General features: G+C 41.5%; 1 protein-coding gene across 2 annotated transcripts in view; it reads left to right on the forward strand.

Annotated features, from left to right (window-relative positions):
- The window catches only part of DDX31 (DEAD-box helicase 31), a 171,550-nt gene that overhangs the window by 94,262 nt on the left and 60,681 nt on the right, over positions 1-16,607 (forward strand). For both annotated transcript variants that reach the window (XM_082262938.1, XM_082262939.1), the window contains exon 18: positions 2,625-2,706. In XM_082262938.1, coding sequence (XP_082119064.1) covers positions 2,625-2,706 — 82 coding nt within the window. The remainder of the gene's footprint in view (positions 1-2,624; positions 2,707-16,607) is intronic.

Here is a 16,607-nt window from a genome sequence, read left to right on the forward strand (position 1 = left end):
TGGTATAGCAGTCGACCTCTAGTTCCTGGCTATCATAATCTTGACGGAAACTAATACAAAGTGAGTTATCTTTGGGTTTCAGTTAACACTTTTTAAGCAGTTCTAGCAACAGTTATTTTTTTATTTTGGTCTGTTAAACGCAGTTGGAAAATAAGCAATCTGAATAAATTCTATGTTAAAGTGGGACTGATTTGTTAATGCAAGTGACATCAAATATGTCTTCATTTTGCCAATTGTTTCCTTTTAACCACTTTACCACCGGAGGATTTTGCTGTCTTACGTCCGGGCCACTTTTTGCGATTCGGCACTGTGCGACTTTAACTGACAATTGCGCTGTCATGCAATGCCGTACCCAAACAAAATTTACGTCCTTTTTTTCCCACAAACAGAGCTTTCTTTTGGTGGTATTTGATCACCTGTGCAATTTCCATTTTTTTCGATATTAATTAAAAATGCGACAATTTTGAAAAAATAACAATATTTTTCTACTTTGACAGTTAAAAAATATCCAATATATTCAATTTTTGTCATATATTTAGGCCAAAATGTATTTAGCTACATGTCTTTGACAAAAAAATTCTCAATGAGCGTATTTTTAACCGCTTTATGACCGGAAGATTTTACCCCATTCCTGACCAGGCCATATTTTGCGATTCGGCACTGCGTTACTTTAACAGACAATTGCGCGGTCGTGCAACGCTGTACTCAAATTAAATTTATGTATTTTTTTCCCCACAAATAGAGCTTTCTTTTGGTGGTATTTTATCACCTGTGCGATTTTTACTTTTTGCGCTATAAACAAAAAAAGAGCGTCAATTTTGAAAAAATAACTTTTTTATACTCTTTTTATATGAAATCCCCCCCCCCCCCCCAAATGTAAAAATCAAATTTTTTTATCATTTTAGGCCAATTTGTTTTCTGCTACATATTTTTGGTAAAAAAAAATTGCAATAAGCGTATTTTGATTGGTTTACGCAAAAGTTATTGCGTTTACTAACTAAGGGAAAGATTTCTGTCATTTTTGGTGTTTTAGTTTTTTAACGAGTAATGGCGGCGATCTGCGATTTTTTTTTTTGCGGGACTGGGACATTGCGGCAGACAGATCGGACCCTTGACTGACATTTTTGACACTTTTGGGGGTACCAGTGACATCACTACAGTAATCAGTGCTATACATATGCACTGTTACTGTAAAAATGACACTGGCAGATAAAGGGGTTAATTTTTATTGGAGAGGGAGGGGTTAATGTATGCCTGGTGCTTACTAACGTGTGGGGGGGGAGGTGACTGAGTGACACAGGGACAGATCGCAGGTTCAGCTATGCTGAGCCCTGCAATCTGACCCTGCCTGTCACTTAGGAGATCCGCCCGCTTTGTTTACACAAGCGGGCGGATCTCCACACTAGATCCCCGATGATCGGGGAAGAGCAGCAGTGATCGCCGCTGCTCCTCCCCTGGCCCGACTCCCGCTGTAACTGAATACAGCGGGAGCGGGCCTCCGGCGGCACGCGCGCCGCCGAGAGAGGGGAATGTCTGGTGACGTCGCCAGACGATAACGAGCCACTTTGCTGCAGTACAGTCAACGTGACTGGTCGGCAAGTGGTTAAAAGTGCAAGATATATTATTCTGCACTTTTGTGTTTTTGCTAGTGCTTTTTTGGCAATCGTGTTCTGAAACACTTTACAATGGGCAGCTGATGTGTAAATCACTATCATGTCCCCTCTCAGGCATCTCCTCTCCAAGGAGAATAAATTAAGTGCTTGTAATCACTTGTAATTAAGGTCATCCAATCCTCTAAATAGTTCAGTTGCCCTTCTTTGGACTCTCTCCAGTTCCAGCACATCCCTTCTGAGGATTGGTGACCAGAACTGGACAGAATACTCCAGATGTGGGCGGACCAGGGTTTCATACAGCCCGCCCACATCTGGTGTATTTGACTGGGATTCGAACCAAGGACCTGCTACCAGGTAGGCATGCTAACCACCAAGCCACGGTGCTGATCACAGTGGCTTAGTGATTAGCCACTAAGCCACTAATAAAGTGGTATGGAATGGTGTCTCGCTAGTCCAAAATACACAAGAAATGCTAATAAACGAAAGGAGAAAGCAAGTCCCAATTGTACTAGCAGAGTCCACATAAACTGTAGATATGGAGGGGTGCAAAACAGGAGAGTCCACCACCGAGCAGTGTAATAAGGTACTCTTACCAACTTGATAGACCCCACAGGGTCAAAAACCACCCAAAGTATATTGAAGACAGTGGCAGAAAAGGACCGATCACATCCAAGCACCTCCTCTTGCTAGCGACCAGATTGGGTTCCCCCAAAGTCTCCTTCAGACACTCGGGAAATATAAAGAGAGAATCCCCTCATGGTGTAGCATAACCAAAAAGCAGCTTACATTTAAGTTGTTCAAGATCAGCATACAGCGGTAGATATGTGTGGATGTCCCACCATCAAAATGGCCGCCGCGCCCCTCGTCTGCGCATGCGTCAAGGCGCCAGCCAATCCCGACGCGTTTCTTCATAGAGTGACGTCGTCAGGGGTGTCACTAATAAAGTATCAGTCTCCAGAACTGTGTCTCTCTACCTCATTGGGAAATCCATTATTCTTTATTATTTTTCAGTGTCTCTGAGATGAAGATGGAAGAATTATTGTCCAACCTACTTTTAGAAGACTTTCTGAAAATCAAGAGAGCTGGTGGAAAGGTGAGAATCTCAAACTATTATAAAGAAAAGAGGTACACCTGACAACATATGTTTATATGTCCAGTTCAGGATCCGAAGGGTTCAATAGCAGTGGCAACTTCTTGGGGGTTTGAATGCATATTTTTAAACAAATAGCTCAGAGGAGCAGGGGCACCGTAAGGCCCCTTTCAGACTTATGCGACCTAAAAGTTACATGATTTTACAGCGATTTTGACTGGACTTGAAGCAATGCCTATGTCTTTGGACCTCAAAACGCATTAAAATAGTCCCAAAGTAGTGCAGGGACTACTTTGAAGTCATTGTGACTAGAAGTTGTACAGATATGAATGGTATTCATTGGAAATCATGGAGGACGACTTGTCATGCGACTTTGCAGTCCCAAATCGCAGGACAAGTCGCACAAGTGTGAAAGGGGCCTAAAATGCTTGTTCTCTTGAGCAGAATCTATCAAGATTTTCCGGACTGAGATCTGGAAGATATGCCGGGAGTGGGAGATTTTGGCACCCGTCTAATTAAGTGCAGGGGTGTAAGTTTGGGGCTTTACTAAAAAGTGTCATTTTACCTTCGTTAAAGCAGCTGTAAACTGCTGGACTTTTTTTTTTCCCCTAATGTGCTAGTATGCATCGCATATTAGCACATGATGTTATGCGTACCTTGAAACGAAGCCGTCCTGCTCCGAGATCTCAGAGCATCAGCGGGCTCCCATCTTCACCCGTCTTACTTCCGGGTTCGCAGTCTCCGGCTCTATTACTGGCCGGAGCCGCGATGACGTCACTGCTGCCCAGGAGCCACGGATTACGGCAAAGGGCTCAGAAGGAACGGCACTGACCGTTCCTTCAGAGCGCATGCCCCAGTGACGTTACTGGCTGCATGTAATGTAAATATCTTCTAAACAGTTTCCGTTTTAGGAGATATTAACACTACATATAGGTAAGCCGTATTATAGGCTTACCTATAGGTAAAAGTAATGTGTGGAGCTTTACTTCCACTTTAATAACATTCTTGCCTCCATTCATGCCACTGTGCAATGCCAGGCGCTTTGTCCCATCCTCCTGCGTTCTGTGGGAGGCTAGCTATGTGGTCAGGCAGGACACCCCCTCTCCCCCTGCGGTCATCCGATAACGCATCTAGCAAGGAGGAGGCTTTGATAGCCACAGCGTATTTCTGACTGAGCACTTTCCCAAGATAAGTGCCAGCAAGGGGAATGCAAAGGAAGGAGGTGAGTGTCAGCAAGTGTTGGAGCTGGAGATAACAGCTGGATATCAAAGCAGCCAGCTCCTTACTGGTTGCGTTGTTGGACAGCCTTGGGGGGCGGAAGGCATTCTGTCCTATCACATGGCTAACATTCCACAGCACATAGGGGGACAGAACACTGCAGGAAAATAAAAAAAGTAATGAGACTTTTTTGTAACACATAATTACCGTATATACTTGAGTATAAGCCAACCCCAATATAAGCCAAGGCACCTAATTTTACCACAAAAAACTGGGAAATTTTATTGACTCAAGTATTAGCCTAGGGTGGGAAATGCAGCAGCTACTGGTAAATTTTAAAAATAAAAATAGATACCAGAGGCTGCGGGCATGGTACAGGAGAGGAAGAAACTGCGAGCATGGTGCAAGAGATGCAGAGGCTGCGGACATGGTGCAGGAAATGCAGGGGCTGCGGGCATGATGCAAGGGCTGCGGGCATTATGCAGGAGATGCAGGGCTGCAGGCATGGTGCAGGGGCTGCAGGCATGGTGTAGGAGATGCAGTGGTAACGGGCATGGTGCAGGAGATGCAGGGCTGAGGTTATGGTGCAGGAGATGCAGGGCTGAGGGCATGGTGCAGGAGATGCAGGGCTGCGGGCATGGTGCAGGAGATGCAGGGCTGCGGGCATGGTGCAGGAGATGCAGGGCTGAGGGCATAGTGCAGAAGATGCAGGGCTGCAGGCATGGTGCAGGAGATGCAGGGCTGAGGGCATGGGGCAGGAGATGCGGGCATGGTGCAGAAGATGCAGGGCTGAGCGTATGGTGCAGAAGATGCAGGGCTGAGGGCATGGTGCAGGAGATGCAGGGCTAAGGGCATGGTGCAGGAGATGCAGGGCTGAGGGCATGGTGCAGGAGATGCAGGGCTGAGGGCATGGTGCAGGAGATGCAGGGCTGAGGGCATGGTGCAGGAGATGCAGGGCTGAGGGCATGGTGCAGGAGATGCAGGGCTGAGGGCATGGTGCAGGAGATGCAGGGCTGAGGGCATGGTGCAGGAGATGCAGGGCTGAGGGCATGGTGCAGAAGATGCAGGGCTGAGGGCATGGTGCAGGAGATGCAGGGCTAAGGGCATGGTGCAGGAGATGCAGGGCTGAGAGCATGGTGCAGAAGATGCAGGGCTGAGGGCATGGTGCAGGAGATGCAGGGATAAGGGCATGGTGCAGAAGATGCAGGGATAAGGGCATGGTGCAGGAGATGCAGGGCTGCGGGCATGGGGCTTTTTCCGCATAAAAAATGTGCTGAAAAGTCAGCTTATACTCGAGTATATACGATAAATGTGTTTTAAGTGAATGTAGTTTGACTCTATATGAACCTTTTGCAGTCTACCGTACAGCATTGCTTGGGGAGCAGGAGCAGCACAGTGAGCCAATTAGGTGGGTTAAAATGTAAGGAGCATGCTGATAGATAGATGGAGGGAGCAGAGTGACACAGAGGGAAAATTATCATTGTGCTGCTTCTCCTTGCACTGTCTAGTGACTGGGTAGGGGTGAGAAGGAGACATGTAAGTGAAAGTGAAACTGCAGTAAAGAAAGGTTTTTGCCACCTTCCCTGCCAGGCAGTGATGTTTTGGGTAAGCCTTACAGCTGGGTAGACATAAATACAAATCCTTTTCCAGGTAATACCGATTTTATGCATGTATTTTATCTATGCCAAGGGTGTCAAACTCAACTTCATTATGCACAGTACAGGGGCATGCTGTGTGCAGAGTGCAGGGTTTAGGGGTGCTCTATGCTCAGTGTGCAACCCCATCCCCAAAAGCTTCCTCAATTCTCTACTGTCTCCTACCTTGCCCGGCTCTAGTACCTCCCTGTGTAGGTGCCTCGCCTTGCAGGGAGATCGTTCTCCTTCTCTCTGGAGACCTGTCCTCACCGTGCCCCGCCATGAATGTTTGCAGGGATCTGTTACATCCAGGACCTGCTGAGAGCAAAGCTGTCCCTTGTAAACACAGAAGGCTTCTGAGTTTACAAGTGACAGTGGAGAGCAGGTGGTGGAATGCATGTTCTAGCTGCAAAACTAGGTGTGAGGGCCACATGACAACAAGGCCTGGTGGGCCAGAATCGGCCCAGGGGCCTTGTGTTTGACATACACTTTATTAACAAAAGTATTGGGACGCCTGCCTTTACACGCAAATTAACTTTAATGCCATCCCAGTCTTAGTCCGTAGGGTTTAATATTGAGTTGGCCCACTCTTTGCAGCTATAACAGCGTCAACTCTTCTGGGATGACTGTCCACAGGGTTTAGGAGTGTGTCTATGGAAATGTTTGACCATTCTTCCAGAAGAGCATTTGTGAGGTCAGCCACTGATGTGGAAGAGAAGGCCTGGCTCACATTCACTGCTCTAATTAATCCCAAAGGTGTTCTATCGGGTTGAGGTCAGGACTCTGTGCAGGCCAGTCAAGTTCCTCCACCCCAAACTCACTCATCTATGTCTTTATGGACCTTGCTTTGTGCACTGGTGCGCAGTCATGTTGGAACAGGAAGGGGCCATCCCCAAACTGTTCCCACAAAGTTGGGAGCATGAAATTGTCCAAAATCTTTTGGTATGCTGACGCCTTAAGAGTTCCCTTCAGTTAAGCCCAACCCCTAAAAAAAAAAACCGCACACCATAATGATTTGGACCAGTGCGCAAAGCAAGGTCTATAAAGACGTGGATGAGCGAGTTTGGGGTGGAGGAACTTGACTGGCCTGACCTCAACCCGATGGAACATCTTTGGGATGAATTAGAGCAGAGAATGTGAGCCAGGCCTTCTCTTCCACATCAGTGCCTGACCTCACAAATACACTTCTGGGAGAATGATGAAACATTCCCATAGACACTCCTAATCCTTGTGGACAGCCTTCTCAGAAGAGTTGAAGCTGTTATAGCTGCAAAGGGTGGGCCAACTCAATATTGAACCCTACGGACTAAGACTGGGATGCCATTAAATTGAATGTGCTTGTAAAGGCAGGCGTCCCAATACTTTTGGTAATATAGTGTATGTGTTCTAAGCATTTATTTTTTCACTTGGAGATCAGCGTTTATTTTTTCAATCCTTTTTGTATAAACATTTTTTCTTCTGGAATAGTGTGGGTGTGTTTGATCATCAAAAAATGAATGTTCCGCCTTCTCTGCTTGTTTTTATCCTTCCTGTGGCTGCTATCTCTGCACTGTACACTTCTGATTGGTAAAGAAGAACTAAACTGTATCAGCACCACTAACTGAAAATACTATTTCATTCCTTTTTTCTATTCACAGCAAACTCACCCTTCCATCCATTTCTCCAAGCTATTTTTTTGTTGTTGAGAGATAACTTTAAAAAAACACCCCCTAGCATTTCTAGCCACAGCCATCTTGGGTAAGGGCAAATGATTCATGTAGAATTTGCTTCCTGGAAGCCATCTGCCCTTATCTCAGGCGTGCAAGCAGTATGAACAATAAATGCCCAGGAAGATTCCTGGGATGTATGACATCATTTTGGCCTAGGCCAGAAACCAGGAAGTAATCTAAAGAAATGGAAAACAACAAAAAAAAAATGTAAATGAGTAAATATACCTACCTATCTATTTAAAAATGCTGGCAGCATAAGGATTAAAAATATTTAATGTTGATTGAGAGAGTTTAGTTCCGCTTTAACCTGTTGGCACCTGGCCACACTACATTTACTGTGGCAGGGCGGCATGGGCAGGCTGGATCATGTACATTTACTTCATCCAGCTTCAGGGGCACACAGCGCCCCGCCCTCACGGCCGCAGTGTCCACAGCTGTGGGCCAATCATAGCTAACAATAGTAATTACAGTTGTTATGAATGTAACCCATTTAAACATTGCTGTACCACTGCAACAGCATCTAAAGTGTAAAAAAAATAAAATAAAATCCCTGATCACCCTCCCAGATTACTACAGCATCACTATGGTGACACTGAACTACTCCGACGAAAGTATGGTAGAAAAAAAAATAGTAAGAAAAGTAAAAAAAAAAAAAGTTAATCAATTTTAATAAAAATGAATATATATATATATATATATATATATTTATATTCATTTTTATTAAAATTGATTAACTTTTTTTTTTTTACTTTTCTTACTATTTTTTTTTCTACCATACTTTCGTCAGAGTAGTTCAGTGTCACCATAGTGACGCTGTAGTAATCTGGGAGGGTGATCAGGGATTTTATTTTATTTTTTTTACACTATATATACACTGTAAATACTGTTTGTGTGTGTATATGTATATGTGTATATATATATATTTATATATATATATATATATATTTATATATATATATATATATATTTTTTTTTTTTTTTTTTTTTGGATATATTGTCATCAATCCATATTCTTGATCACCACCACGCCACATATGATGATGCAGTACCGCACTCGTGACAGTATGTAAAAAAAAAAAAAAAAAATAATGGAAAAAAAAGATGTTATTTAATTTCTTCATTTTCCAAAAATTTGTGTCAAAAAATTACAACTTCAAAAAATTGCCATGCCTCTTACTAAATACTTAGGACTGAATACTTTTCAAAAAGAGGTCATTTAGCTGGTATTTGTACTATCCTGGCGTTTTAAGGGCCTCAAGAAATTAGATAGGCCGTCAGTACATCAGGATTGATCAATTTTCAAATATATACCATAGTTTGTAGACGATATAAAATTCACACAAACCAGTCAATATACACTGATTTAATTTTTTTTTATTTATTTTTTTACCAAAGACATGTAGCAGAATTTATTTTTTGGCCTAAAGGTATGAAGAACGTATATTTTATTGAATAGGTTTTATAATAGAAAATACAGTGTTTTTTTTTTTTTAACATTTTTATTTTGCTTTTAACAAATTTTTGTTTAAATAGCAAAAAATAAAAAACCCAGTTGTGATCAAATACCACTAAAAGAAAGCTCTATTTGTGTGGAAAAAATGATATAAATTTCATTTGCATACAGTGTTGCTTGACCGTGCAATTACCAGTTAAAATATACCACAGTGCTGAATAGCAAAAAATGCCCTGGTCATGAAAGGGGTAAAACCTTCTGGCGATCAAGTGGTTAAAGTGGTACTAAACCCAAAAACATATATTTAAAATATTGCAGCTTATAAGCAATGACGGCTGTATTTGTTTTTTTTTCTTTTTTGGGGTCCATACATAGTGGGCTTAAAAAAAAACCAACCGCCACCTGTGCTATGCAGCTTGGTCTGCTATTGGAAGTTGGGAAAAAAAGAATTTCTGGTGCGATCACCAAGTGAAAATAAAAGAAAAAAAGCCCTAAAAAAGAAAACTTTGTTTTTTTGGGTTCCAAAATCTAAAAGTAATAATGAAAAAAAGGGGGGGGGGGTATCCCTGGAGAGACAATAGCGGGGGCTTCTGTGTCCACTACTTTGTGACATCTGTATTTATATTTACATCAGGGGTTTCCCCCGTATATGTATATTTATATCTCTCTGTATGCTTTCATGGTTTTTTATTACCTACCTAACAATGGCCTTTCATTGAGGTCTTTTACTGTTTTCTGTACCAATAAAATTATTTTTTAGAATATCAACCAAAAAATTAAATATTTCAATTTTTCATTAGATTTTTCTTTACTTGGTATCGCATAGTCCCAATTCCCTTTGTGGACTTTCTATTTGTTTTTTTTGGGTTTATTACCGCTTTACATTGATCCCAGCAGCCATTTTTGTTTTGGGCACTTAGGGGCTGTAATAGAAAACAAAGAAAGTTGAGACTTTATGAGACGTGTGATACGGCCAATAGAGTAAAAACATAATGACATGTTTATTGTTACAATAGCAATACATGTGACATATAGCCAAAATGAAAAAGTAGGTAGTAAATTGGAAGATGTGAGCTAGTATGCATTTCCCAAAGTAACAAATGAATGCAACCATTGTTACACACAGTAATTATAGTATAACTGTAGATACATATAAAACTGCATCAAAGTCGGACCAACGCGTTTCTGTGGACTGTATTCCACTTCATCAGGGGCAATTGTATGAGGCATATCTGCAAAAAAATATGTATATCAGAGAAAATACCAATGTTCTGATCATAGTTACGTAGTTACATAGTAGTTGAGGTTGAATAAAGCCAATAGTCCATCCAGTTCAACCTGTGTAGGTGTGTGTGGCCGTAATCATCTCTCATACCTCTTAATGTTCTGATCCTTGAGATGTATGTCCAAGAGTCTTTTGAAAGTAGCCATACTTCCCGCAGAAACTAACTCTTGTGGTAGAGAATTCCACAATCTTGTTGCCCTAACAGTAAAGAACCCCCTGCATTGCCTGAGGTTAAAACGCTTCTCCTCTAATCGCATTGTATGTCCTCGCGTCCTAATGCAATCCTTGCGACTAAATAGCTTTTTTTCTATGGTGAGATCACCATTGAGGTATTTGTAAATTGCTATCATTTCCCCTCTCAGTCGTCTCTTCTCCAGGGAGAATAAATTAAGCGATTGCAGACGCTCTTCATAATTAATCCTCCAATCCCCTAATCAGTTTAGTTGCCCTTCTCTGGACTCTCTCCAGCTCCAACACATCCCTCCTGAGGACTGGCGACCAGAACTGGACAGAATACTCCAGATGCGGTCGGACCAGAGTTTTATACAGTGGTAGAATTATAGTTTTATCTCTGGAATACATTCCCTTCTTTATGCGTGCTAGTGTAATGTACTTATTAAAGAGGAGAGATTAAAAAAATAAATAAATCTACCCCATCTAACTTACAATACAGCTCAGATCTTGCAAGAGAGGCTGATATAAAGTGCTGTGATCGGCCCGGGATTGCAGGGGCTGTAGAACATTTGAAAAAGTAGGCAAGGACCCAAAGGGCATAGCGAAAGTGAAGATTAGTGGGAATGGGGATAATAAAATGGACGGGAGAACACCCCGGATATATATTCCTGGTAGAAAAGGGTGGATATAGGCGGAATTGGGGCTTATATATATAGGCTGGTGAAGGCCATGGAAGAGGCAGGCTGGTGGGAAGCCAAGTGAAGGATGTTTCCTTAAAGAGATCTTCCCTGTGAAGGAAGAAACGTCGCTAGCTTATCCCCGCTCTCTCCCTCCCTTTGTAATATATTGCCATATTATCACTAATCCCCCTGGCAGTTGTGACACTGAGACAAGTCATCTGTCACTTAAGATTGAGCGCTCTTTAATTTTCCGGCAGAAACTCACAGCAGGGCCTCCTTCAATTTGAGGTCTTTATTGGAATTCTGAAGCCCCTTCTCGCCTCCTTTCCCCGCAAGCCTCAGATCTATTCTGAGCCACGTTACAGAAAGTATACAGTAACCAACCGAGGGATTCAGTCCTGGCTCCGGCTCTGTTTATTTAACGATTTAGCCGGATTTCTGCTGCTTACGCCACCCCAGGCCAAAGCCCGCTTTCCAATATTACTTTTAACAACTGTTCTATTCACACAAGTCCCGCTTACCTTCCACCCCACCTCCCCTGTCTGCCATCCTCTCATTAATTTGAAGAAGTTAAAGGGAAGAAGGGGAGGGAGGAGGTGCATTGTCTTAACGGGAATGGGGAGGGGGGGTTGGGAATGGCAAGTGAAGCTACATTTTTTTTTTTTTTTTATATTTTTTTTTTTTTTTTATATTTTTTTTTTCTCCCACGTTATTAAAGTGCTTTAGTTTTAATAACGGTGGATTGTGTCCACCTGAGGAGCGGGTAACTGGTGTAATTTTGCATTCATATTAAAAATAATAATAATAAAAAAAGTTACACTGGGCTTAACGGTATCAAGCTTATTCAATAAGGCAAAGAGGGATGTTGCAAAGTGCGGCAACCGGTTGGCAGTCCTCGTCTCCCGACTGGTGATAGGTCACATTTGGTTGCTATGTGTTACGGAGATTTCTTCACCATTAAAGAATTTTGCCCTGCTATTGCTGGCAACACACCTTTTTTATTTATTTATTTATTTTAAATTGGGTGCATATTTGCCGGTTTTTCTTTTATTTATTTATTATTTTTTCTTTTATAAGTAATTCAATTTTTTTGTTGCCTGCTTTAAAAAGATTGAAACATTTTTTTTTTCTTTTATAAGTAATTCAATTTTTTTGTTGCCTGCTTTAAAAAGATTGAAACTTTTTTTTTTTTCTTTTATAAGTAATTCAATTTTTTTGTTGCCTGCTTTAAAAAGATTGAAACATTTTTTTTTTTAAATCGGATTTTATTTTTGCAAAGTTTTTTCCTTATTTTTTTCCCCAGTTGCACAAAAGGGAACAAATAATTTGATTATAACAAATTAATTACAACCCTATCAAAAACAATTCCTTTTTCTCCAATATGAGCCACCACTTGTGTGCCTAAAAACATTTTTTTTTTTTTTGCAAAGTTTTTTCCTTATTTTTTTCCCCAGTTGCACAAAAGGGAACAAATAATTTGATTATAACAAATTAATTACAACCCTATCGAAAACAATTCCTTTTTCTCCAATATGAGCCACCACTTGTGTGCCTAAAAACATTTTTTTTTTTTTTAAATCGGATTTTATTTTTGCAAATTTTTTTCCTTATTTTTTTCACTAGTTGCAAAAAAAGGAACAAATAATTTGATTATAAGGAATACGTTACAACCCTATCAAAAACAATTCCTTTTTCTCCAATATGAGCCACCACTTGTGTGCCTAAAAACATTTTTTTTTTTTTAAATCGGATTTTATTTTTGCAAATTTTTTTCCTTATTTTTTTCCCCAGTTGAACAAAAAGGAACAAATAATTTGATTATAATGAATACGTTACAACCCTATCAAAAACAATTCCTTTTTCTCCAATATGAGCCACCACTTGTGTGCCTAAAAACATTTTTTTTTTTTTAAATCGGATTTTATTTTTGCAAAGTTTTTTCCTTATTTTTTTCCCCAGTTGCACAAAAGGGAACAAATAATTTGATTATAACAAATTAATTACAACCCTATCAAAAACAATTCCTTTTTCTCCAATATGAGCCACCACTTGTGTGCCTAAAAACATTTTTTTTTTTTTTTAAATCGGATTTTATTTTTGCAAAGTTTTTTCCTTATTTTTTTCCCCAGTTGCACAAAAGGGAACAAATAATTTGATTATAACGAATACGTTACAACCCTATCAAAAACAATTCCTTTTTCTCCAATATGAGCCACCACTTGTGTGCCTAAAAACATTTTTTTTTTTTAAATCGGATTTTATTTTTGCAAAGTTTTTTTCCTTATTTTTTTCCCCAGTTGCACAAAAGGGAACAAATAATTTGATTATAACAAATTAATTACAACCCTATCAAAAACAATTCCTTTTTCTCCAATATGAGCCACCACTTGTGTGCCTAAAAACATTTTTTTTTTTTTTAAATCGGATTTTATTTTTGCAAAGTTTTTTCCTTATTTTTTTCCCCAGTTGCACAAAAGGGAACAAATAATTTGATTATAATGAATACGTTACAACCCTATCAAAAACAATTCCTTTTTCTCCAATATGAGCCACCACTTGTGTGCCTAAAAACATTTTTTTTTTTTAAATCGGATTTTATTTTTGCAAAGTTTTTTCCTTATTTTTTTCCCCAGTTGCACAAAAAGGAACAAATAATTTTATTATAACGAATTAATTACAACCCTATCAAAAACAATTCCTTTTTCTCCAATATGAGCCACCACTTGTGTGCCTAAAAAGAGAAACAATGAGCGTGGTGCCTCAGTGGTTAGTGCTTCTGCTAATAGCACTGGGGTCCTGGGTTCAGATCCCAGACAGAACACTTTCTGCATTGAGCTTGCATGTTCTCCCTGTGCTTGCATGGGTTTCTTTTCACACTTTAACCGCTTGCCGACCGCCCCACGCAAATATACTGCGGCAGGGCAGCTCAGCGGCGCAAACTCACGTAGATCTACGTGATTCTGTGCACGCGGTCTTGCGCCGAAGCTGCACTCCCGCTGTGTTTGCTGCTGGCCTCCTGCGAGAAACTGACAGAAGACCCATCTCCTTATGTAAACAAAGCAGGCGAGTCTTCTGTCAGACAGGCAGGGAGAGATCAGGAGTTTCAGCTAAGCTGAAACCCCGATCTCTCTGTGCCTGTCACAGAACCCCCCACAGTAAGTAAGCACAGTTAGGCATACATTAACCCCTTTGATCACCACCAGTATTAATTCCTTCCTTCCAGTGTCATTTATCCAGTAACAGTGCATATTATTTAGCACTGATTACTGTATTAGTGTCACTGGTCCCCAAAAAGTGTCAATAATGTCAGTTAGGGGTCCTATCTGTCCGCCGCAATGTCGCAGTCCCGCTAAAAATCGCTGATCGCCGCCATTACTAATAAAAACAAAAATAAATAAATAAAAAGTCCAAAAATCTATCCCGTAGTTTGTAAATGCTATAACTTTTGCGCAAACCAATTAAAATACGCTTTTTGGGATTTTTTTTTGTTTTTTACTAAAAATATGTAGCAGAATACAAATTGGCCTATTCTGATAAAAAAAAATGATTTTTAAAATTTTTGTATTGGGAATGTTTTATAGCAGAAAGTAAAAAATATGGCGTTTTTTTCAAAATTGTCGCTCTATTTTGGTTTATAGCGCAAAATCTAAAAACGGCAGAGGTGATCAAATACCAGCAAAAGAAAGCTCTATTTGTGGGAAAAAAAGGACATCAATTGTATTTGGGTACAGTGTCACAGGACTGCGCAATATTTTGTTAAAGTAACGCAGTGTCGAATCGCAAAAATGGCCTGGTCATTAAGGGGGTAAAACCTTCCGGAGCTGAAGTGGTAAAACCAAGGGTAACCGCTATAAGCACTGGATGATACCAAAAGGGTGATGATGATGATGGCAGCACACAAAGTCAAGGATAGTGTAACACCATTTGTAGATGTGTAGAAAATGTTTATTAAAAGAAGATATTCAAAAAACGGTGTAAGACAATGGCAAGCCTAAAGTTGAGACCCCCAGTCTGCGGTATAAAACTCAAGAGAGTGAAGGTGACTCACAGTTGCGTATTCAGCTGACTCGCTGTGGAGGGCTTAATAGCAACCAGGAGGGTGCAGAGGTGAGGCGGCCTCACTGTAGTCCTGGCCGGAAAGATGGAGATAGAAGGGTGTCCCAGGGGGACGCAAAGAGGGAGACCACCTAGTGCCCATGATGAACAGGCAAGGGGGAGTGTGAAGCAGTGGCAGCATCTCCGTGGCAGGCCCTAACCGGCCAAAGGACCCCTCCACGGTGAGTTCGCCCTAGAACGAGAGCCAGACCTGACGTCAGACTCTCAGAAGGAAGCCAACCAAGACGAGGCTTGAAGAGCTGAGACCGCTGTTGGATCGCAGGAGTTGAGGGGGAGAAGAGCAAAAGAGGCTTGCTACTTCAATCCATTGTCCTGACAACGCGTTTCGGGCAAAAAGATAAACAAAATGAGCATGGTGCCTCCGTGGGTTAGTACTTCTTCTTGTAGCACTGGGGTCCCTGGTTCAGATCCCACCCAGAACATTGCCTGCATGGAATTTGTATGTTTCTCCCTGTGCTTGCATGGGTTTCCTCTCACACTTTAAAGTGTTTTTTTTTTTCCCCTAATGCAAAACTTCTGCCTGCAGCTCCCCCCTCTGCAGAATACCCCTTAGGCTAGGTTCACATCTGTGTGGGTGGTTCCTGCTGCGGGTCCGCACCTGTTCCTGCAGCCGTAACCACCCACACAAAAAAAAAAAGCGATGTGTGCAGGTGGCATTAATCCTAATGGCACGTCACACCCACTTACCTGAGCCCGATGTCGATCCAGTGCTATGCCTGAGAGCAGAAGCTCTCTCTCTCACCAGGCAGATTGATAGCAGAAGGAACTATTGGCTTCCGCTGCTTTCAATCAAATGCTGTGACGAGGGAGCGGGGCCGAGCCGCACTGTCTGTGTCAATAGTCACAAACAGGGCGGCTTAGCAGCAAGCCCGCAGGAGTGCCCCCATAGAAAGCAGTTTTCTATGGGGGCACTTGCAGAAGAGGAGAAGCCAGGATCGCCAGCGGGGGACCCCAGAAGGGAATTGGGGCTACATTGTGAAATATCTCCACAGAGCAGGTAAAAGAGCAGGATTTTTATTATTTTAATAAAAATCACCACCAAGAGGTGGGACATACTTCCCGATTCTGTGATCAACGTAATTGGCTGTCACTGTGGTCAGGTGATTAGGAGCCTGACTGGTTGGCTCCCAATCATAAACAGAAACCAAGAGCTGTCTGTGACAGCTCAGTCACTTAGCTAGAAGCACGCATTAAAGCACACTTTCAGCACTGAAACCTCAGCCCCTATGGTTTTCTATTTGCGGCATGTGGGTATTCAAGTATAATGAAAGGTAAAACTTTTTTTTTTTTTTATAGTTTTGCGTGGAGAGGGGTTAGAACCCCTGTCAGTTTTTATTGCTGTCTGTGCCCCTGTTAAGGAGATTCACCCTCTCTATTTCTCCTGTTAACCATTATTGAAAATTAAAGAAGAAAAAAGTCCTCAGAAAAGTAATAGAGTGGAAAGCTTCTAATGGGGACACTAGTTCTGGGGACTTGGGGGTTCCCAAGGTGTTCCTTTATTTGCAGGAATTTCCTCTCACTTCCTGTATGGCTATGGGACACAGATGGCAAAAGAAAATCCAACAGGGGTTATAACCCTTCCTTACTATATCCATGAGGGAAAAAAAAGTTTTGCTCATAGTTCTACTTTAAGGA

This window comes from Pelophylax lessonae (assembly GCF_965119305.1).
Source record: "Pelophylax lessonae genome assembly, chromosome: 7".
NCBI lineage: Eukaryota > Metazoa > Chordata > Amphibia > Anura > Ranidae > Pelophylax > Pelophylax lessonae.